Source organism: Nestor notabilis, unplaced genomic scaffold (assembly GCF_000696875.1).
Source record: "Nestor notabilis isolate BGI_N333 unplaced genomic scaffold, ASM69687v1 scaffold3652, whole genome shotgun sequence".
Lineage (NCBI taxonomy): Eukaryota > Metazoa > Chordata > Aves > Psittaciformes > Psittacidae > Nestor > Nestor notabilis.
The window spans coordinates 52,385-76,578 of NW_009919511.1; the positions used below are offsets into that span (position 1 = coordinate 52,385).

General features: G+C 37.4%; 1 protein-coding gene across 1 annotated transcript in view; it reads left to right on the forward strand.

Annotated features, from left to right (window-relative positions):
- KHDRBS3 (KH domain containing, RNA binding, signal transduction associated 3) overlaps window positions 1–24,194 on the forward strand; it is a 58,430-nt gene that overhangs the window by 28,692 nt on the left and 5,544 nt on the right. Inside the window, exon 6 of the mRNA XM_010010247.1 lies at window positions 10,244–10,326. Within this exon, the coding sequence (XP_010008549.1) occupies window positions 10,244–10,326 (83 nt within the window). The remainder of the gene's footprint in view (window positions 1–10,243; window positions 10,327–24,194) is intronic.

Genomic DNA, 24,194 nt, shown 5'->3' on the forward strand with positions numbered 1-24,194 from the left:
TCAAATCTCAGCCTTTTTCCTTTCTATCAGAAATGTAATTTTCTATATTAAACAGCTGAAAGAAGTTTAATGTTTGTGCAAACGTTTATACACATACTTGAACAGTTCAGAATAAATTAATAGTTTGTTTATTTTGAGAACTACTGCTTGAAAAATATATCTGAATGTCCCCTGGGTATACAAGTCAAGGTGGGTATCTCAAATAAGTGGTTATTTCACAATGCTTTCAAAGGAATTAGTCCTCCTTAAACAATCTGTTGCCAGGGCATACAGTATAGAACACATGGTGATGTGGTAGAAAAAAACCATATTTGAGTAACTTCATATTAATATCTGCTGTTTATAGCATGTGTATGTCAAAGTGGCGTGGAGATGACAGCTGTTGGATCTGTATCCTGGTGTCTGCTTTACTTCTGAGAGAATAGTCAGAAAATAGCACTGTAAAGAAAAATAGTGCTGTGCTTAAATAACTTCCAAAAAGAATGTTCTCTAGAAATGGATCAGTTACCTTCCAAACAACATCTTTTAAATCAGATAAACATATTTAAAGGTGAAATTGATAAAGCAATGCTAGCTGGTCCATTTTAAAATTACCATATTTTCCTGTCTCCTTTATTAAAATGGAGATTCATTGGAGTAAAGTTTTGCTAGGACATGAACCATTAGTAATGGTTGGACTTGATGATCTTAAAGGTCTTTTCCACCTTAGTGGATTCTGTGATTCTATGATTGTATGTCAGTTTAATGCATGGTATTTTAACTTCCCATTTGTACTGCATTATCAAAGTGACCTAACTATCTTAAGGGTTAAGATAATGTGATAGGAGTCAGTACTATTTTTGCCCTTTCCTTACTAATTGCTGTTTAGCCATATCTGGTATTATGTGCTGGTTTGCCAACCTGAATATCTGAGCAGGTGTCCCTCTTTACTGAGAAGTGTCCATAGAATGAGAAGGCCAGTGAGATTGCGGGTGTTTTAAGCAGCATTAAGTTTTGGAGCCTCTGAGACTGGAATATCCAGAGAGGTTACAGAGCAGCCTTCAGAACTGTATTGGGTTTGTGTGGGCCAGGTGGTGTTGGGGGGTTGCTACAGGGTTGGCTTATCTGAGAAGATGCCAAAAGCTTCCTGTGTCCAATGGAGCCAATGCCAGCTGGCTCCAAGATGGACCCACTGATGGCCAAGGCTGAGGCCATCAGTGACAGTGGTAGGACCTCTGAGATAACAGGTTTGAGAAGTGGGAGGCTGCAGTGGGCTGGTGAAAAATTAGGGTTAGGGTTTCAACCCTTTTCAGTGAGGGTTGAAAAGTCTGTGAGGATTCATGGAGCTTTTCATTGCCTTAGGCTTAAAGCCTTTGCTTTGTACTCATTGAAATAATGTGAAACCATGGAAGTTGAGAAGGAAGCAAAACATATTTTGGGTGGAAGCCTTTAACCATCTGCTTCTGTAATGCTTTAAGTATCTCAAAGATGATGCAGGGCTTTCAGTGCTTAAACTTCTTGCCTATTTCCTCTGTAGAGTACTATTAACTATATCTTGTGACAAAATGAGGCCATCATTGAGTCACAAACAGCCTCTCTTTTCCTTCACTCTTTTTTTCTGTCATCTTTAGGACCAATAAGTTTAACATCTATGATGAACTTAATTCTGCCTCATGTCTATCCTAATCTCTCTCCTTCGTCTTCTGGATCAAGTTGTTTTCTAAAATACAGTATCAAAATGGAAAGGGGTATACTTACTTCATTCTGAAAAATTGGGAGGGTTAATTCTATAGGCAATATCTCCTGTCACAGGCTAGAAATCATTAATTCTATAATTAATTTCAATTTAATGTGGGCTGAAGATCAACAGAACTAGGTGACATTGCTGTCCTGTGCTTGGATCCCATAGGGAAGCTGTCCAGAACTTAACTGTCTTGGAAAGCTGTACACAGAGGTAGACTACCTCTGTCACCTTTCTGGGGTGCTTGTGGTGCTGACTCTGGATGCTTGATTTGGCCTTCACTGCAGAAGTCACAACATACCACACTAGCAGCAACATCTTCATGTTTTTCCAGTTCAATATAACTAGCTTTCCCACTCCACTGTCACCAGTCTCACTTGTGTGTCCCATTCCTCCTGGGACCTCACCATACTCTTAGTACCACGATGAAGTTTTTAAACCCACTGAATGACAGTTTCTTATTTTCTCTGAACCTTGTTTCTTTAATAGCTGTAGCATCAGTTTGGATGATAGGGAAAATTCAGGCCTCTACAGCCAGCCAGCTTTATAATCACAGTTCTAACCTCACTGCTCTGTTTGGTGTGATAAACTTTCTCTGAAGGCTAACACACCTCCCATTTTTATCTTCTCACTCTGGACAGGAGAAAGCCTAGTATGACGTGTGAAGCATGGCCAGGATTATTTTTGCAATGCTTGGATAAGGGAGATCATACTAGGTCTTGCTAGATTTATTGAAGCACTTTTAGGTAGTTTCAGGAACATCATTCTCTTAATTAAATGAGAATTTTTCTCTACTTATTTTTATAAGTAGAGAACTTCTAGGTTGACAGTTCAGTCTATTAAGATAAGAAATTGTATTAAACTGCTAGCTGGAGAATTTAAGCTTTTACATATTTTCCTGCTTATTGAAAAGTAACAGTATGCTGGCAATTCAGTACTCCTCAATAGCATCAATTACTCTTCAATACCATCAATTACTTAGGGAATGTTCAGTCAAACAGGTTAGAACATAACTGCTCAGTCTCAGTTACTCTCCAGTTTGCTGTTCTCTGCCTCTTCCTGTAGTCCTCTTCTTACCAGCCATCAAACATGTGAAGCTTTTCCCACATCAGTAACACAGCAATGGGACTGAAGCTTTTTTAAGGTTGGATTATTTGCTGCTGTTTTCATTTTACAAAGGAAAACATTTTGCAAATATTCTGTACTTTCTATGAGTTTCCAAGGCCAGGTTGGATGGAGTCTTGGGCGACATGGTTTAGTGTGAGGTGTCCCTGCCCATGGCAGGGGGGTTGGAACTAGGTGATCTTAAGGTCCTTTCCAACCCAAATTTTCTATGATGCCATATCAAGTCTTGTTTTGGCTGCTTAAATGTATTAACTGAGAAGTGAGGTTTATGTGAGTTCATAATCAGATTCTTAGGTATTAAGAATTGGACTTTAAACATGGATTTATACCCATTGCTGTGGCAGTGTGGAGTGTCTGCACTGAGAAATAAAACTTCTCGATCTAGTAACTTGTGGCCAAGACTTGGTTCAACATTGCTTTGGAAAGCATTGCAATCTAAATGTTCCTCTGTAGTGTGTGTGGGGGTGAGTTGTGGCAGAGCTTTAGTTTTGTTTCTGGCAGCTTTATTGATGTTTTCTTGTGTTCAGGTAAGAGTTACCTCAGCGGCAGATTTTAATGCAGTGACTACATGTATAATTTCTAGCAATTAATGCTTCAATTGGAATGGCTCAGTGAGATTGTTTTGTGTAATAAGAAATTGAATTGAGGTGGAATGTCTACCAGTAAGAGACAGCCTTTCTAATGTTGAGTAAATTGTAACTTGAAAAAGAACATTATGAATTTAAATTACATGCCAAGGTTTTTTTAACTTGGATACAGGCTACTTAGAAAGATGTATGGAACATCTGGATGCAAAAACGACTGATAACAAACTTCAAAATCTACTTTTTAATACCTGCCTTCAATTATTTCCTGATTCTGGAAGATCCTAAAGCTTAGGGATTGCTAAGTTATTAAGCTTAATAGTTTCTGAAGCATACATTTCTGGATATTTCCTGGAATAGGTTGTTTCCACTGACAGACAAAGCAGTATTTCAGACTTAATTCGAATTAAGTCTGTAATTCCCAAATTAGGTCTATATTATGAGACTATACTCACACTCAGTGTACTGTAGAGTATGTTATAGGTATTGCAATAGTATGATACTATGCTCATACTGTTTCCCATGATAAATGGGGAAGATGCAAAGGACATTACATTACCATACCGTGTGGTCATCTCTCGTTGTAATTGAAAGCTCAGTATTTCTCCAGGAGTGGAAGGCCCTTGGTTCAAATTACTACTTCATGATGCAGTGATTATTATAAAATATGCATGTATGTATCCATTAGTGAAAAGAATGAATGCAGAGTCTTACTATCTATGTGTGAGAGCCCATTCAGTTGAATAACCTATACCCTATTAGTGCACCTTCATAGAAAGCTAGTTCAAACTCTGTTTTGATCACCAGCATTGAGTGTGAATTCCCTGTCTCTGTGTTGAGATCATGTTTAGTTTAGATTCTGAAATCTAAACTTGTTTAGAGTTTGAAAAACTGAAAATAGGCATTATGTGGAAGCAGTTTGTTGGAGCTATTAATACAATGCTGATTTTGCATGGTGAACTGCTTTTAAAGTACTTTTTTCTCACTAATGTTTGTTTGCTTACTTGCTTTTCATGGTTGAAGAAGGAAGGATCTCTTGGGGAAAAAAAGAGCAAAAATCTTCGTATACCATATAAAATATGCTTAAAATTTTCATTAATAAATAGTTTCCTGGAGTTGAAGTGGAAAAATCCTAGGCAAAGTGCTAGTGCAGGTGACTTATATAAGACTTTGAAAATAAAGCTCAAGTATAATCTTTATGTCACTTAGCAGGAGTCACACCATGTTTTAATTTACCTTGGTCTTCTGAGTGTTGATAGATTCCCAGTAACAGGCAACATTGATTTCAAATGCTTTTATTTGCCTGGTCGTTTTGAGTGTGAAGCTTTTTGTTTGGCTTCTGGGAAAAGGGTTTGAGGTAGCTTCATTCTCCAAGAACTAGATACAGTCTTTTGTCTATTCTATCTCTGTTTCCCTCTGTGGAATGTTGTGGATTCCACTTGGGTATTATGCCTTTTATTGAGCAATGTATTTACTGAGTTCTGGCTTTTCAGGAGTGCTAAGACTATTCCTAAAGTCAGGTTGAATTCAGGTAAGACAAGTTATCAAGCCATTATTTCTTGGCTTTTTTGCTAATTCCAGTATTCTTTTTCATAGGTAAGACTTTTAAATTTAAAAGTCCCTTAATTCTGGGGGTTTATTTTGAATCTTTTACATTTGATTTTTGCCTGGATTTTCAAGATGAGGTGGAGAGAAAATGGAAGATTTCCCTGTTTTTTCAGGCACTCAGATGATTTTTAGCTGGGAAAACAGTGATGTGTGTTGGAGGAAAGGCTTGAAAAGCTTTTCTACCCACCTATCTTGAAGTTGAAAGTTTACCTATAGTGTGCATATAAAATGTGCATATTAAATTTTAATTTAAGCTGCTTATCTAAGTTGCCCATATTCTGGCTTGGTATTTTTGAATGCACATGAGTTGTCCTCTTGATTCTGACACTCTGCTCCCTGTTGCTGTATATTGAAAGAATTGTCTTGGCCTGATTGTAACTTGGTTTAAATGTTATTGCCTATGCTCAGTAGCAACTCTTCTGGGTTTTTTTGAGGTGCATGAAAGACAATCCACCAGTACATCTCTCATTCCAGGAACACCTTATTTGTTCTGGTTGAATACGCACAAGGCTGCTTCTAGATGAAACAGATGAAAATGTACAAAACAAGAGCTTACAGTCTGTGCATGTTTGCTGCTAATGTCCTTAATGTTATCACTCAGGCTTTAGATGGTAGTAGCTGCCCATATTTGTTTTGATTGCCCCATATTCCCTGTTGATTAAATGATGGGGAGATGTTATTTCCACATAACAAAATGGCTGTTCCCTTTACAATTGTAACTTACCCCCCAAAAAAACCGACTTCATTGCTCTTCATTGCACTGCATTGATGTCATCTCATGTTTTTTCTCCAAGTTAATCTCTGCACAAACATTCTGAGTGTAGTAGTCTTTCTAAAAGCGAGACGTTCCTCCAGTATTCTGTGATAAAGTACTGGTGTAAGTATTAATTTCAGAGAATGATGAGGAAAAGAAACAACCTTCTAGTTATAGTGATAACAGCCTTATTTTTTTTCCCTTGGGTGGAATTTTTTTAGTTGGAGAGAGCTGAAAAATTGATTTCTTATTGCTTTCAGGATTTGTTTTCCAGCACTACAAATGGCCTTTTTGTTAAAACGAACTTTTTACCCTCTTCTTTCTCTCTGTTTCTCTGTCTTGTTCTCTTTGGAACATTGTTAATATCCCCTAAAGAGAGCCCAAACACCAGTCTGTCATTGTCACTGTCAGGAGATTATAATTTAAAGCCACCATTTCCTGTTCCCCACAAACAAGGCTATGTTTAGAGTATTTAATTATTGGAAAGAAACACTTATGAGCAAGGTTTAGCATGATTTATAATGGTTTGGGTAGAGCAGAGGTTTTTAGCAAAGATTGCTTTCATTGCTTTTCTCTTCTGACCAGTGATAGTAACTTAGTATTTAATATATTTGAAGGGTGCATATTTACACATTGCCTTTGGTTCTGTTCATGAAAAATTTCTGCGCTTCCCACTAAACAATTACTGCTACCAGTGCTGCTCCATGGATTTATATCACCTGCAGGCACTATCAGTGACACAACAGCAGGCAGAAGCTCTCTTTAAGAGGAAACGTAGTGTGATTCTGGCTTATAGGTTGGCTTAATATAGGAGTTAATGAAGTTTGAGGTTTTACAGAATAGTTTCATACTCTTTTCAGGGGATGTCGGGTGTCTTGTAGTTCTGCCTGTGCTGTTGCTTTGGGGGAAGATTCTTAAGACTGAAATGAAAAGGTCACGACAGTGGCTCTTGATACCTTCCTTGCTGATGTTTTTACATGTTGTGTGGAAAATACCTGTAGTTCAAGAGGACTTCAGCATTTTCAGCTCACTTTTTTCTACGTTTTTGTTGTAAACACAAACTCTACAGCACACTTGTTGTCTCTTGATCAGACTAAATCTGATGAGATTTAGTTCTCTAGGTTAGCCTGAAAAGTAGAATAATGAATAACAATGTTCCCATTCATGGGATGAAAATATGATCTTGTTTGGGCTTTTGATTTTCTTTGGAGCAGGAGAGGAAATACAGCTTCACCAGTAAACTCTGTTTACCAAGTACCTTTTAGGAAGAGCTATTTGTAGATTCAAGTAATTGGAATAGAGAGGGAAGTCCATTGTATGCATTTGGTAGGTAGTAGGAACACATGCTGTCATTCACATAATGAATGGCTATAAATTGAAAACTAAATTCCTTTATAAGTACCTGAAACATGCTGAAAAATCATCAGGAAAGATGCAGTTAAAATATTCTTGTGAAAGTGTCATTCTTGTCTTACACAAAAAACCAATGTAACAACACTTGTTAGTGAAGCTGTGATGTACATTAGTACAAGGTATGTGTATTTAGGTTCTGTCTTGTCCATTTTCATTATATATGTGCAAATGTGATGTTTTTAATTTAAGTTAGCATGATATTTTACAGTACTGAAACAGGCAAGATGGCCAAGGAGATTTCACCTAGATACTAAACATGAAAGAGATCGTGTACTGAAGCCACAGGAGCTCTGTGTTTCAGAAAGAAAATACTCAAGTGGTGTGGATTTAATCTAAAATGTAAAACATTCTGCCCTGACCAGCCTTACTTGTAACCTGAAAGAGAGGGCTTTCAAATACTGTATGTGTAAGAAAATAGTGTCAGATGTAATTCAAGGAAAACTCTGAAACATACTTGAGCTGTCCCTGCCTAATCGCTACTTCAGGGGAATAGTGCACAATAAACAAGTGTTTTGGAATTAAAATCTCTTATCTCTTAACAGAACAAGCCATTGAAAGCTCTTCAGACCTGTTTTATTTTTGCAGCATGTTGCACCTGTTTATCTTGGGTTTAATGTAATTTTTTTGGTTTATAAATGTAAATACAGCAATAAAAAGGAAGAGTTGATCTATTTAAGCAGATAATAATTGCAACAGCACACATCGATCTTTAACGCTAAGTGACAGGAGTCCCACGTATAAACTACAAACCAGATACCTTTTCCTTCAAAGCTACCAAAGATGCCTTCAACAGTGCAATAATGCAGGGCTTAATTTTTGCAGTAGTCAATTTGTTAACACAAAGTGGTGACCAGTAATGAGTTCTGGGCAAAATCATTTGTGCTGATACTACAAACATTTAAGTTGTATACACCATGGACCTCCCAAAAGCTTCTATTTTATGCTGCTAGATGTCTTAAGGGCCTTCCTATTTCAAATTTACTTTGTTCCTTTATCTTCAAGAAGTCACAGATACACCATAACTTCAAAGCAGTCTGTTTTCCTCTTTTCTTACATGATCAGTTTTTAGTAAAAGTGAATAGGACTGATTGCTTAAGACTTCTCTAGTGATTCCTTAATGGCAAAGCTTTTCTACCGTGTTAAAAGGTTAACTTCAGTCCTTTGCATTCATTTGTTGTCACTGCTGTGTGTGCATGGTTTGAAGTTTGGGAGCTCCTCTTAGGGATGGCTGGTTCACAGTTGGGAGATTCTATGAGAGGAGAGAAAATGTCATGTAAATGATCTGGAACAGAGCAAGTAAGTTGGCTCAGACAGCTTCTGCTGTTAATCAATGTCTGTATTGTTAACAGATGTCTGTGTATTGCATCAATAAGTAATAAAGTGCTTGATTGTAATAACTGCCAGGAGGCAATGGTTTTGTGGGTTTAGTGTATGGCTTACCAAGAAAAATCTATATCCGTATCAGATGGGCAAAGAAAATGCTAGGACTCTGTTTCAGTTTTTAGTTTCAGGACAGTGAATTACTGAAAGAGAAAATAATGCAGTTCCTTTTCAAGTGGGACTCTTTATCCATGGATCTCTTTGCAACAGACAATTGAAAGAATCTTCATTTCTTCTTCCAGACCCATGAATAGGCTGTCACTCATTTGTGCTGGCAAACATTCATAGACACCCATCTACTAAACACTGCCTGCAAACAATAATGCTCACTGATCTAGTGGTGGTGAAGTGGTGCTGATGGGCAGATGGCCTGGTTTTCCTGGAAAAAATGCTAAAAACTCTTTGCAAATTCAATTTCCTGTCAGTCCTTTTGAGGATGTCATTGGCTCTGCTGTAGAAAGCTGTCAATTCCAAATGCTGGAGATGTGATCTGCTAGAGTTGGACAATTTGTCATCCCTACCTAATTGATGCTGCTGGTCAGTTTTGTTTTCTGTCAACACTGAAAGGTTCTTAAAGGTTCCCTTTCCTGGTAAAGAGCTTTTTCTTTAATGAGACTTTATCTTTACATTGCTAGGATTTGATACACGCTTATTTTGAATCCCCCACATGTATGATAATGCCTGATTTTAATTTCTCTTGGTCCTTATATCTTCAAAGTATCTTCTCATTAAGTTATTCTCATCTGGCAAAGCTGGACAAGATACCTCAATGGATATTTAGAGGTCTTTGGCATATTTGGATAGGATTTGGATATTAGGATTTCCTAGGAATTAGTACAAAGGAAGCATCGTTTCTACTTTTAATGTGTTTAGCTCAGATTTATTACTGGATGAAACAACATATTGCTGACAGTTCTTTGGATTTCTGTAGTTCATCCTTCTCTGGGAAAAAACACAGCATCATTGTCACTTGTTTTTCATCTTAAACTTGTGTGGCTTGTAGCTGGAGTTAGTGGCTTATTCAACTAGATATTTAAATCCAGTCCTATTTTGGGAAGAGTGTTACTACAGGGGATACTTAAATAGTGTGGATAATGTGGGAGGAGTAAGAAATGCTTGCTTTTATTTTTTTAATGCATGCTAAACTCCCACAAGTTGAAGATTATATATAGAGGGCATTCAGAGAAGTAAAACAATCATTCTTACTTGCCTTATCTCTAGGGAATTTCTTTCCCATCTGTAATCTATGTAGAACATTGAATTTATTGACCAGAAGTAAGTCAGCTACTTCAAGTCAGTTGCACACTATTTATTCAGATGTTTTGATTTCTGAGATGCTTCCCTGAGCTTTCTCGAAGGTTGATGGCTCAAGCATCTCAAATTCAAGTATATGGGGACATGAAGCATTTGTGCTATCTCTGCACAAGCTAGTGTTAACAAAGAAGATCCTTTCAAAGCACACTGCCAATAAGTAAAAAACCCTTTAGTCTTAGATGTGTGTGGCCTCCTAAATGGGAGTAATTTCTATTAATATCGTTAAGATTTTGCCATTTCATGGTGTATGTGTCATATATACATTTCAGGAGAGTATAGTCTTTTATATAGGCTAGTACTTTACTGTGCTTGTGGTTAATATTACCTTCTTTGATATCATTTCAGGAGTATGATGATGGCTATGGAACTGCTTACGATGAACAAAGCTATGATTCCTATGATAACAGCTATAGCACTCAAGCACAAAGGTAAGTCTTAATCTGGTGTACATACATTTGAAATTTTATGATTGGAAAGTTAATTTTACTTAAAACTTCTTCAATTTCATCTTAAACAGCAAAAATTTTATAAGAGGCTTGTTAGAAATAACCCTTAGTGATACTTGTCTCTAGTATCACATGAGTATAAGTCAAGTTACTGAGTGGTCAGAAAGAAACAGAAATGAGAACTTGAATCAGAGTTTTAGTGATGCTAAATCATAAATCATCTGAACACAGAGCTGATTGCATTTTTCTTGCTGCTTAAACATGGCTCTATTCCAGTATTTTACTTTAACTTGGCTGTAAAAGTATGTCCTTTAGTTTTAGTTCTCTGTGGACTTCTTTGTGACAAATTTGAATCTTTGTGTTCCTTCCACTTCATTCTTAGCAGTGCTTTGAAGCACTTCTGATGTATTTTCTTCAAATTTTGCTTCCTTCAAAAGAGTCAGTATTTGGAAACTCCATGATTTACAAGGAATACTGAAATGTTCCAATTATGAGTAAACCCTTTTTAGTACAAATTACTTGTTAGGTGGTAGTTTGAACTTAATGGCAAATACCACATGACACATTATTTAGCAGCTTGGCTGATCATCCCTACTGTTAGGTCCTTCTAATGTGCATGTCTGGAAAGGGAGCTTTGTGCACCTATTACTGAGTTATAGTTTAACTTGTCTCTTTTTTGTTTAGACCAAGCATTCCTAGTTTGATCAGGAGCAGATTCTATAATGTCACTGAGAATTTCTTGAAACTTGTGTGGCAATAAACTTCAAATGATTGAAAAAATAATGCTGGAAAATGGTTAAAATGTTATATTCTGCATTACTACTTTGGTTGGTTGGGGTGATTGGAGCTTCAAACCTTGCCCACTGGGAAAGATAACAGTAGGAAGGGAAGATATAGCAATAGGACAAGGGGGAATGGGTTCAAACTTAAACAGGGGAAATTCAGGTTGGATAAGGAAGCTCTTCACTGTGAGGGTGGTGACGTGCTGGAATGGGTTGCCCAGAGAAGTGGTAAATGCCCCATCCCTGGCAGTGTTCAAGGCCAGGTTGGACAGAGCCTTGGGCGACATGGTCTAGGGTAAGACATCCCTGCCCATGGCAGGGGCTTGGAATTAGATGATCTTAAGGCCCTTTCCAAACCATTCTATGATTCCATGATATTGGTGGATATTGTGATGCTGATAAATAGATACTTAGTGTTTTACCTTCTATTAAATATTTATGACTTTTACAATGTAGCTTTACCTGAAATGGTACAGAACTACTCATGGCAAAGTTGGGAACAAAGCTGTTTACACCTGATATCTGCTTTGCTGTAGTGCTGACATGAATTTAAATTAAGCCCAGCTTAATTTTTTTCTATACATGAGTATTTTCCTGTGTACAACACCTTAATGTGAAAAAGCTTAGTGGAAAGTTCAAGTGTCATTATTACTGAGAACTAACAGAATGAAAACACCTTTGTGTCTGGTACTTGGCTTCTGCAGAGTCTTGCAAGATACCAAAAATTTATAAGGATAATACGATTTAAGAAAGCAGCAGTGTAGGACCTGCAAAACATGAGGCTCTGTAGAATGTTACATTTAGAGAGCAGCTGTTGGTAATGGATTTTTTCCAGAAAGAAAATTACCAAAATAGTCCTCAACTTTTATGTTAGCAATTCTGTTCTGTTTTACTGCTTCTGGTGTTGGTAAATGGGTTTATTGCACACAAACATTTGGACTTCATTACAAAGTCATTTGTCTGAGCCAAAACTAAACATTACTTGGATTTGATTTTTTCCATATTAAGGTTTTCACTGAGATTTTCTCCCTTTTGAACTAAAATTAGCAAAAAGCACATCTCTGAAAATTGAAATTGCTCTTGTAAAGGACTAAGGATATGTTTAATCTTAGGTGTAATATGTATACATACTTAGCCATCTGGAAGGAGATGCTTCATGATACTATGGCTTTGTATTTTACCTGTATAATTACCTATGTATGTATTGTACCACAATACATATACTGTTAGATTGTGTTGGATTCACGAGCTTTGGAATGATTACTTCATCCCGGGAATGGGTTCAAACTTAAACAGGGGAAATTCAGGTTGGATAAGGAAGCTCTTTACTGTGAGGGTGGTGACGTGCTGGAATGGGTTGCCCAGAGAAGTGGTAAATGCCCCATCCCTGGCAGTGTTCAAGGCCAGGTTGGACAGAGCCTTGGGCGACATGGTCTAGGGTAAGACATCCCTGCCCATGGCAGGGGCTTGGAATTAGATGATCTTAAGGCCCTTTCCAAACCATTCTATGATTCCATGATATTGGTGGATATTGTGATGCTGATAAATAGATACTTAGTGTTTTACCTTCTATTAAATATTTATGACTTTTACAATGTAGCTTTACCTGAAATGGTACAGAACTACTCATGGCAAAGTTGGGAACAAAGCTGTTTACACCTGATATCTGCTTTGCTGTAGTGCTGACATGAATTTAAATTAAGCCCAGCTTAATTTTTTTCTATACATGAGTATTTTCCTGTGTACAACACCTTAATGTGAAAAAGCTTAGTGGAAAGTTCAAGTGTCATTATTACTGAGAACTAACAGAATGAAAACACCTTTGTGTCTGGTACTTGGCTTCTGCAGAGTCTTGCAAGATACCAAAAATTTATAAGGATAATACGATTTAAGAAAGCAGCAGTGTAGGACCTGCAAAACATGAGGCTCTGTAGAATGTTACATTTAGAGAGCAGCTGTTGGTAATGGATTTTTTCCAGAAAGAAAATTACCAAAATAGTCCTCAACTTTTATGTTAGCAATTCTGTTCTGTTTTACTGCTTCTGGTGTTGGTAAATGGGTTTATTGCACACAAACATTTGGACTTCATTACAAAGTCATTTGTCTGAGCCAAAACTAAACATTACTTGGATTTGATTTTTTCCATATTAAGGTTTTCACTGAGATTTTCTCCCTTTTGAACTAAAATTAGCAAAAAGCACATCTCTGAAAATTGAAATTGCTCTTGTAAAGGACTAGTACATAAGGATATGTGTAATCTTAGGTGTAATATGTATACATACTTAGCCATCTGGAAGGAGATGCTTCATGATACTATGGCTTTGTATTTTACCTGTATAATTACCTATGTATGTATTGTACCACAATACATATACTGTTAGATTGTGTTGGATTCACGAGCTTTGGAATGATTACTTCATCCCTCATATCCCCAGTTTTATGAAGTGTTGCCTGGTAAAAGAAAACAAGAAATGATCCACTTGTATGTTTCTCATGGGGTATTGACATTGATTTTTCTGGCATAATTTCTGGCTTGGCAAAAAGATTTTTGGGATTGTATTGGCAGGCAGAAAGTAATAACTATAAACAGCCATCTGAGCTACCTAGAACAGCATTCCTGTCTTTAATCTGAATATCGAATAGCCCATATTGCAAAACGTCAGTTTGTAACCACTAAGAGATTTATCATTTAGGTGCATTGCAGTGCCCTTACTAGGAAGGAAATTAGGGAAAGTGTATTTTTATAATTTAGCTTTATATCATTCCATATTTTGCCCTCATAAGGCATGGAAGGAAAATGCATTTGCACATAGAGGGCATTCAAGTGTTCAAAACACATCATTTGTGACTAGCATGTGTAAATAACTCTTCTTCTTTCATTTGTAAGTTGAAAGTACTAATCTTAAGTAATAGCATTTCTAGTTTGTCTTCTGATATTAATTTCTCTAGAAGATTGTTATATTAATGATATTGTATATTAACGAGGAAATTCGAGAAGTAGCGAGTAAACTGAAAAGATAGGTTTGCTTGTAAATTTGCAATAGTTTTTCAGTATGTGAATGCTTTTCCTGCACCTCATTATATTTGTTTAATGTTCACACATGTGCATTGTGTACAACATATGTGTGATACAGTGGAGACTGTTGAAATACTCATTTTTGTTCAAGTTTTTTGCTGATTTTAATGATTCCTCTGTTAAAGATGGAAAATGTCAATAGAATTGGAAGTCCCTCTAGAAATCTTCCAACTGTCTAAGATGACATTGCATGACAGCACATCTTTGCTATCTGTGCGCAGGAATACGTTCTCCAACTTTGACTGCTCAATACAACACAGCATGACCCTCCTTTAATGTTTAATTTTGACATTTTTGGTGTATTTCCCAGAAACAGCCAAATCTGATTCACTAGGATGGGCGATATGTTCAGATATGAAGAATACCAAACTATTTTTGTGCATTAAGGTAGTAGGGACTTTGCATCCCTATGCAAAAACTACTTCCTTTCTACAACCCAACTGCTTGCTGCTGCCCAATGATGTTTATTTAAAAGTTTAATGGTATTTTATTTGATGTTGTGTGACACTACCCTTGCTTGAGCGTGGCAATCTGGTGCTTTAGATAAAACATCACAGGACTAACAGGGAGAGAAACATCAGAGTGTTCTCCAAGTTCTCATCTATCTTAATGCCTTGTAATCCTATAAAAAATTGTTTTCCTCTAAAACATTTTCTTGTCCGAAGTTGTTTGTGCAACAAAGCCTCAAAGAGAGGATGTCTTTTAACAGAATTATTTTTCATGGACAAAAAGACTTCAAAATATCCCTTGGAGCTATACTAAGCTTGACTAAACATCTTAACTGATTTTTTTTTTTAGAAGAGATGTAATTAAATTATGTGTATAGTTTTTTGCAGAGGATTGTTAGATATTTATACCAGGATAAAGTGGGGCGGTTCAACTGGGCTGTTCAGCATTGTTACAAAAACCCAAAACAATCTAAGATGAATTTAACAGAATATCTCAAATTCTAAAAACAAAGGACTAGCAAACACTTAGAGGAGACCTGATCACCAGGTTCCAGTATTTAAAGGGTGGCTGCAAAGAAGATGGAGACTCCCTTTTACAAGGTGTCACATGGAAAAGACAAGGGGTGATGGGTACAAGTTATTCCTGGGGAGATTCATGTTTGGACACGGGAAAATTTTTCCAAGTGAGAACAGTTGGCCATTGGGATAACCTCCCTAGGGGAGTGGAGTCCCCAGTGTTGGACACTGAAGATTCAGCTGGACAGGGTGCTGGGGTATCCAGTCTGGGTCATGCTTTTCCAAGACAGGTTGGACCAGATGATCCTTGAGGTCCTTTCTGATCTGCTATTCTGTGATTCTAGAGCATTCAGTCAGTAATTCCTTCATAAAATTTCTTCCCTATACATATGTGGCACTTTAACATGGACAGTTTTACACCAAAACTTTCCTGGAATTTTGCAATTCATGGTCTACCTATAGGTGTGAAAGTCCATACTTGTGATTCCTGGTGCTGATCATTGCCTATGTCAGATGCATGTAGACTTGTCAGCTTCCCTCACCGGCATACATGCGCCCCTTCACAGCATAGCTGATCTTAAAGGACTTCCCCAAGTCTGTCTAGAGCTATAACTCTTTACTTGGATTCATTGCAGGAAGTAGTGGGTGTTTTAATGGCCTGATGTTAATGCTAGATCAATTTTACTATGAAATTCAGAAGATTATTGTGGAGGAAGCAGGAGCATTTAGTTGAGTCTTCATTTAAATTTGTAGGTAAGTTTAAACATTTTTAGCGTGAAGAAAAAAAAATCTATTTTGAATCTTTGAAATATGTTTCAAATAGAGCAAAAGTGCTTTTGTCCCTTAGTGGCTCCACACAAGTGTTTGTGAAGACAATAATACGGCAGAGGGAAATGGATGCTAATAAATCAGTTGTCACTGTCAGTTCACTGTTTAATGTTCTCTAGAATACATAAGATTTATCACTGAGGAATTGTAGAATAATGGTAGTGTATGGAAACAAAGTCCACCAGGGAGATGTACTACATCATTCGGATTTAGCGCTGCCATCTGCTTAATAGCATTGAGATGACTACAGAGGTACTTATGATCAACCATTCACAGCAGTGACAGATGCTGCAGAGAGTTAACATGCCAGAGAATGAGGTTTGTTACTGAAATTCAGATTATGTGACAAGGTTGCTGAGAAAGGGGGCTGGGTTTGTTACCTCTCCAACAGCACTAAAGGCTTACTGTGTGCTTTTAAGTTTACTATCAAAAGAGAGTGGCTAACACAGTTACTGTAGTACAAAAAAATAAGTGGAGAGCCCATCTGTCTGCTTCATGGCACTCAGAAGTTTCAGATAACTTCTTTAAGCTTGTCTGTGAGCATTTAAAACTTGATACTTTTCCTAGGGGGGGAAAAAAAGCTTTTGTTTAGCTTCACTGTTTTTTCCATACAACAGAGATCAGCAGTCCTGACTATAAGAAGAATAGTTTGCACAATTACATGCCTATGTCAGTTTAGGGGCAAGAGTAATTCCTTCATGTAGTGATGTCATTCTGTGTTTAGTTATAATTGTGAAACTGTTTTAGGTCTTCAGGTCAGGGTGATCTCACCTTTCTTCTGTTGTACAATTTAATCTAAACAGTGATATAAAAGGGGAAAGACGAGGACTCAAGGCAATTGCTGGCTTTGTCTAAAGCTTCCTGTGATGTTTTCAGTTTTCCACATTTGCCTATTAATGCTATACATTTCTCTTGGCAACCACCACTGTGCTGTTGGCTTAAACAGTGTTTCTCAGTTGCTGCTCTTGCATATCTAACTATAATTGCTACCATTCCAAATCATACCAAAACATGATACACTCAAATAACTGCAGTTGCCTGTAAGCCTTAGAGCCACCTGGTCAAATAATCTGAGTTGAAGGAATTGGCAAATTCTCTTCAGTATACCTATGTCTGCTTAGTGCCTCTAATTCATTCTGTTTATTGCTTAATATGTTGGGGAGTGAGAAGTACATGGCTGCAACTTTATTTCAAATCACTTATCTAAAAGCATAAAAAGATAACTACCCATGTAATTCCTAAGTATGTTAAATATACAGTGTTGTGAACACCTTGCAGTGAGGCTGCATTCTTTCCTGTTCATGTCAACAGTGACTGAGTCAAGACATTAAATTTATTCAAAGTAGGAAGGACTATGCATAAAGTCCCTGTGGTTTGCAAGGTTGAGTTTTGTAGCTTGTGGTAGATAATAAATGAAGTACCTGGATATCAGGTTGAAAAGAGAATTAAAGCACCTTGAAATCTGGCAGTGGCTGTTGTTCAACTGATGCCTAAATAATATAACTAAATTGGTTTGCTAAAATCCTTCAAGTCTTTAAATCCCTGGTTTTGTGCCGCTCGGTTTTGAGGGAAGTTGATTCCTGCTATGTAGTTCTTGGCAAAACCTTCATTTTCCATTAGGAACTCAATTTTTCAGGTGTGTTCTGGAACTGTGCTTAGAAGTTGTACAAAAGATGGTGACATTGCTGTTTACAGGAGGAGGATTTTCATAAACAGCTGAGTGTATGGATTTGAAATTGGCTTATGGAGATGATGCTGTTGGTATTTGAAAGTTAATTGCTAACACTTTGTTTGTGGTGCTCAGTGTTTTAAATTTACATTGTTAGGTTTGTCAGCAATCATGCATTTCCAGGATGTATAAATATGCATTATATGCAAAACAGTGTCTGTTACTGTAGTTTTTCAAGATGTAATTCTCTCAATTTTACTGCTAGTAGCTGTTTGTATTTCGTGCTCTGACTTATAAATCAAGCAATCCACAGCAGTTTGATTCCTGGAGGTAGTGCACATGGCTAGTACTTCATTATTGTTGTTGCTTGTGCACACCTGGTGTGTACGAGCTTATCGAGGGTATAATTCTGTGCCAATAAAGCCCCAAAAGCATTAGCATAAACAAGCTAATGTATCTTTGATCCAAAAATCCCTGCCATGTGGTTTCCTGCTTCATTTTAATGCTCATACTGTTGGAAGAGATGATTTTCTGCAGGGTTTTTTCAGTTCTAGTTCTTCAGGTTCAGATAGACGTTTTGGTTTTTTACGTGCTAAAATGTGACAAGATAAAATAATGGGTTTAAACTTAAATGGGGGAAGTTCAGGTTAGGTATAAGGAAGAAGTTCTTTACTGTGAGCGTAGTGCTCAAGGCAGAGGGTTGGAATTAGATGATCTTAAGGTCTTTTCCAACCCTAACTATTCTATGATTTCAAAGTGCCTCAATAGCACGGATAGTTTTAATTGTGAGCCAAGCTTACAGGTTTAAATTCCTTAATTATTTTTTACAGAAATCTGGTCTGAAACTTCAGTAAGCAGGGATAAGACTAAGGCAATTAGAGTGATGGAAAAAACCATGAGTATTCTATCTCATGGTGCATTCTATTTTGGAAAAGGCTTTAAGAATCCTCATCACATTGACATTAGCAGATTATATCCCTTTAAGAAATGCTAGGATTCCTTTTTGTACTAATCATACTTGGTAAAATGCTTTTTAGATACAAAAAAAGTTTGGTTTTCTTCATGGCTTTACTGCTAAATGTAATTATAGAATCATAGAATGGTTTGGGTTGGAAAGGACCTTAAGATCATCCAATTCCACCCCCCCTGTCATGAGCAGGGACACCTCACACTAAACTATGTCGCCCAAGGCTCTGTCCAGCCTGGCCTTGAACACTGCCAGGGTTGGAGCATTCACAACTTCCTTGGGCAACCTATTCCAGTGCCTCACCACCCTCACTGTGAAGAACTTCTTCCTTAGATCTAACCCAAAGTTCCCATGTTTAAGTTTAAAGCCATTACCCCTTGTCCTACCACTAGAGTCCCTAATGAAGAGTCCTTCCCCAGCATCCTTGTAGGCCCCCTTCAGATATTGGAAGGCTGCTATGAGGTCTCCATTATGACTATGCCTAAATGTTTAGGAAACTGTCAAGATGCTATGTCAGCTTCCTAGCAGAAACTGAAAATTGTGGTTTTCTCTCTAAAACTATCCTGGGTATTTGGTTTGCTTTCAAGGGAGTAAGTCTTGCTTCTTTCCATTGGTAAGGAAATATCTGTTTAATTGGGCAATGTTAGGAAGGGGAGATGGCTGCAGGAAAATCTTAAAGTTGTTTTACTTGTTTCTCCTCATTTTTTATTTTAGTTGAAATAGTGAGAGCTGTAAATTGTACTTTTAAGCACAATTTTGGTATCATTCAGGTGATCCGATGAGAAACTGTTCAGTAACAATCAGAATTTGAGATTTATCGTGCTGGAATTTTCTGAGAGCTGTATGTAATGCATTTGGAACATATTGGTAGAAGTAGTAGAGCCCTCATAATGCCAGGAGACATGTCTTTGCAGTTAAATGGATTGAATTTGTCCTCAACACAAGAGAAAGAAATCTACCTCACTGTACTTGGAGAGGCAAAGCTCAGACCATGCAGACGTAAGGGGCTTTAGGAAAGATCTCAAATGTGGTGGTGCATTGCTTTTAAGATCTGACAGATTTTTCTGATTATACAGCCCTGAAAACAATTAAATATAATCTTTCTTTAACCAAATACATTCCTGGATGGTGCACTTATTATTTTTAGTTATGATCAAAAAGAACAGGGATGGAATAATATTTTTCCTCTTAAATGCTCCTCAATATCAGCTGATGAGTAAGGGTATCAGCTTTATAGGAAACTGGTGAAAGCTGTGCTGTTCCTTCAATAAATTAGAAAGACAAGAAGGTTGATGTATGTCTTAGTAGTGCTTCTAATGACAGAATGGTGATTTGCCATCTGTGCAGTTTTTGTGGATGATGAGGTATTAGAGGCAGTGTTTTGTACTCCAAGCTGTGACAAGTAACGTCATCTCAGATCTCTAACAGCATCTTAGGCAGGACTTGAGGGATGACAAAGAATTAAATGGAATATTACCCACAGCTCTTTCCAGTATTGCAGTGGATAGTGTAAAGTTTGTCTGACACCTGTCAAACCTTCACTCTTCTCCACTGCTTCCTCTGTCCTGAATAGTCTTGTCTGTGTGGAGAAAAACGGGAGAAAACACATCCTTTTCAGATGTTAATGCTGCCTCACATCTCTGTTCTCAATTTAGCAGTTGGAACACATTTGGTACCCACCTGGATAGTTTAACATTTCCAGTTTAGTTTCCTGATAACAGTCTTGGTCACTTCCCCAAACTGCTTTGCAAACTAGACAAATGTGATGTAGGGTGGCTGGGATTTAGTTCAAAGACTTAACCAAAATGCTGATGTTTCTGCAGTCTGAAATTCTTAGGTTTTCTGCTGGTGCTTTCTTGGTTTATGTGGCAAAATGTTGACATTTAGTACTTATGTTTAGGAATGGATTGTTGCTGTATGTTTATGATTCTGTTCATAGTTTCAAGATAAAGCTCTATGTACCTCGTGCTACTCTTCCTAAGAAGCCTTATTTGTGCTTCAGTCACCTCTGCTACTTGCTATTACCTTTCCTGTTTTGAGTGATGGGACATGAGTGGAGTGGGGGGAAAAGATTGAATGAGTTTAGACAGCAGTAATGACACTTCAGATAGTAAAGCTGTTAGCTCTAAGGAGCTGTGCAGAGTTCTGCCTGAAATATGTAGCGTCCTGTGGTGAGTAGGTAGCACCAGAATGCAGATGCCTCTGAGAGCATTTTACTATTCAGAAGTAAACTTTATTACGATTTATGCCATGAAAAGTAATATCTAAATAGGGATAGCTAAGGGAATCCTTGAGAGGGCACTCTGGCCATCTTTTAGGATTATAGGTAGTAAATTTGCTGTTACTGTTGTCTGTATGAGTACAATGGGATGTAAGTTAAGATGGCATCATTTGTCTATTTTAAAAAGCTTTCACATATAAGTATCAGTTGCTTTCTGAGATCATTGTTTTACAGATATAAACTGGGATGTAGGGATGTGAGTGTGTACTAAAGAATCTATCTACAAGATGAAAGAAAAGATGTGGATCTCCTCTTGATAACCTGGTGTTATGCTGTCCTGCTGTATGCTTGCTTACTGAATACAGTGTTCTAGTGATCCACAGAAGCATTAAGAACATACTCAACTCGGTGTTCGAGGCAATTATGGAGTTACAAGAAGCTTCACTACAGTGATGGTTGCCTTGACAATAATATTTGGGACACTCTTCATGTTCACTGTTGATGGATGCTTTTTGAGATCAGAAGCAACTGAGCATGAAGAGCTGATAGAAAGAGGCTTGTCCTTGTGGGAGAGTTCTATTCAGAACTGATCATATCAGTCAGGGTCTACCTCTTGCTAGAGATTCTCATTTGTACTTTCTGCTTTGCTGTTCTGTGTGACCAGCGTGTAGAAAGACAAAGGTGATGCCTGTGGAGCTCCTCTTAGCGCAAAAGGAAACCTTGGTGTTTGGAGGGGGTTTTTTTGTCACTTTCTGAAGCTGCTCTGGCTTCTGTCTAACAGGGTCAGTCCCAAAGTTATTTGTGATGTCCATGTGCAAAAGAATGCAGATGTTTTCTGTTTTTCCCTATTAATCGTTACAAGAAGCTGAGCTGGTTGCAAAGTCTGTGTTTTATCGCTGAAGACAAACTTTCGATTCACTCAGTGCTTAAACCCACTAACCAGGTTTGTCAGTGCTTCAGTCTGGGCTTTTCCAGTAAGTCTAAGCTTTCAGAGACCTTTTATTCTCCCCTTTGCAATCAACCTCCCTGCCACACTACTTTTGTTTCAAACACAGAAATGGCATAATACTGATGCTAAAAGATGCCTGTATCAAATCTAAAGAGCTGTGGAAGTTGCATTTATTAATCACCATATATTTCTACTTACTTTTTTTGGAAATACAACTGAACACTTGCACTGTGTTTTTGGCATGCTTGCTCTAGGCTTGTCCCAAAAACAGCCTAGTGACCTGTTCTGGTATCTTCATGAGTGTCAGGTTGAAACTCTACCATTGTTATCTGTCCCAAGAGAATATTCTAACTTGTCTAGAAAGAATAAGCTAATAGTTAATACAGTATAAAAGGTGAGAGTTCTTAAGACTTAACCGTCGTGTCAAGAGCAGTTACTGCTATTGGTTTGGGGTTTTTTTAATAAAGATATGGGTTTTTGTTTTTTTTTTTGTCTTATGGTTTGTCAAGATATTTTCAGAAACAATCAGCTTAGTAGGAAAGCCTGAGAAATTCAGGTCATATTTCATAAGACCTTTTGAAGGCTTATGTTGAATACCTCTAAAGTATTTTAAGACACTTCCCACAGCACAGTCCTCTGTGTTACTAGATAAAAAAGCTCCTCTAAGGCTTTACTTTATCAGTGATGCAGTGCTAAAATCTGAGGTTGCTCTTTATCTTAGGCTGTTTCTTGAACAGAGAAGAGATGCTTCCCCCTGGTGTTACTTAAACTATGTAAGCCTCACTTCACATTTCCTCTAAATACTGTAGGATTAACGGCCAGCCCTCAGCAATTAGAAGTGACATAGTTAGGTTTATTGTTGTTTGCTAATCCTCCTATATCATCAGGTTGTTCCAGGTTTTTATATTAATGTGAAAAATCCAAGTACCTTTTACTTTTCCATCTCTGTGTCAGCCCTTTCAAAAACATTGTGCTGGAACAGGGATTCAAAAGAAGTTAAATATGAGGTGATATAAACAAGAGTTCTATGTAAAGAAGATGTGAATTGCAGCTGATATTCCAGTGTTGGTTGCACTTGTACTTTTCATGGTTAGGAAGGTGCTTGAAAACTCAGCTGACTATACCATGTAATGCAGTTCTCCATCTACAAAGTAAATACCTACAGAAGTAAAAATTAAGATGATTGAAGCAAATGGCCTCAAGACATTTCACATAAGAAAACATAGGAATTCAAAGGAGACTCCAGGTTTAGTCTTGCTGAGTTAAAAAGGACAGGATCCATGGTATGTTTTTTCCCTTGTTCTGAAAGGAGGGAGGCACATAAGGTAAAGAATAAAATTAATGTTTTGTTCACCTTTCTATGAGTCAAAATGAAAGGAATAGGAAGGAAAGGGCTTCCCTTGCAGAATAAAGCCATTAAAGGAAGATAGCTTGAATAGTCAGTCGGAATGCTAAGCTGCAAGAGAACCTGTATAAAACCCCTATAAATGTCAAGGATGCTTTTGACACATTGACTTCATGCCTTCTGTTCAGAGGAAGAATTATTTAATATAGCTACTTATTTCCTCACAGCAGAATTGACCTTGGCTATCTCAGTTAATGAGTTCAAATGTACAATCTGGAAATAAGCTTAATATTGTGGGTTCCTTCGAGTGGGTTTCCTTTTAGCAGGTGATTGCTTTGGAGAAGTTATGTAAGCTGTAACTTCATGTAAGGTACTTAGATCTTTCTGTAATTCCTCTAAGAGCACAATTGTCTTTGGTCTTGGTTGTGAACTCTTGCAGGTGAAACAATCTTCATGCTTTCCTTTTACCCAGAACTCCTTACAGCCATGTGCATGTACCTTTTTCTTTGGGTCGTAGCTTTAAGTTGTCTTATCTGAACTTTTGCATTTGTTTAACATACAGTTGAACAGAGAGCATTGTCATTGTTCATAGAGCACAAATGAAAGCAGTCAGAGTATTGAGTTGTACTAGGCAACTTGTCTTCCCACTGTAATGTGTGCTTTTTGGACAGATTATTAATTCTGAAGGTTTTGTTAATAAAGATGGGTCATGAGATGATAGAATTCCAGTATGAGTGTTTCCTTTCTGATGCTTAATTCATTTTGCAGTTTATATGTTGTAAAAAGACATTTTTTTGTTTTTGTTGTTGTTTAGTAGCTATTTTCTATGGAATGAAACTCTACAAAAGTCATTCTGACAGATTTGACAGATACAGGGATAGGGCTCAGCTGCTATAGGCTTCTAAACTTGATGACAGCCTTAAATAAAGTGCTGTGTGGAAGGATAGTGAATGTCAGTTTTAAGTTAGTTGTCAAAATAAAGACTTTTATCACTGGCTGCTGGAGGGCAAAATTGTTATTTCTTATGCTTCAGACTTTGACCTTGTTA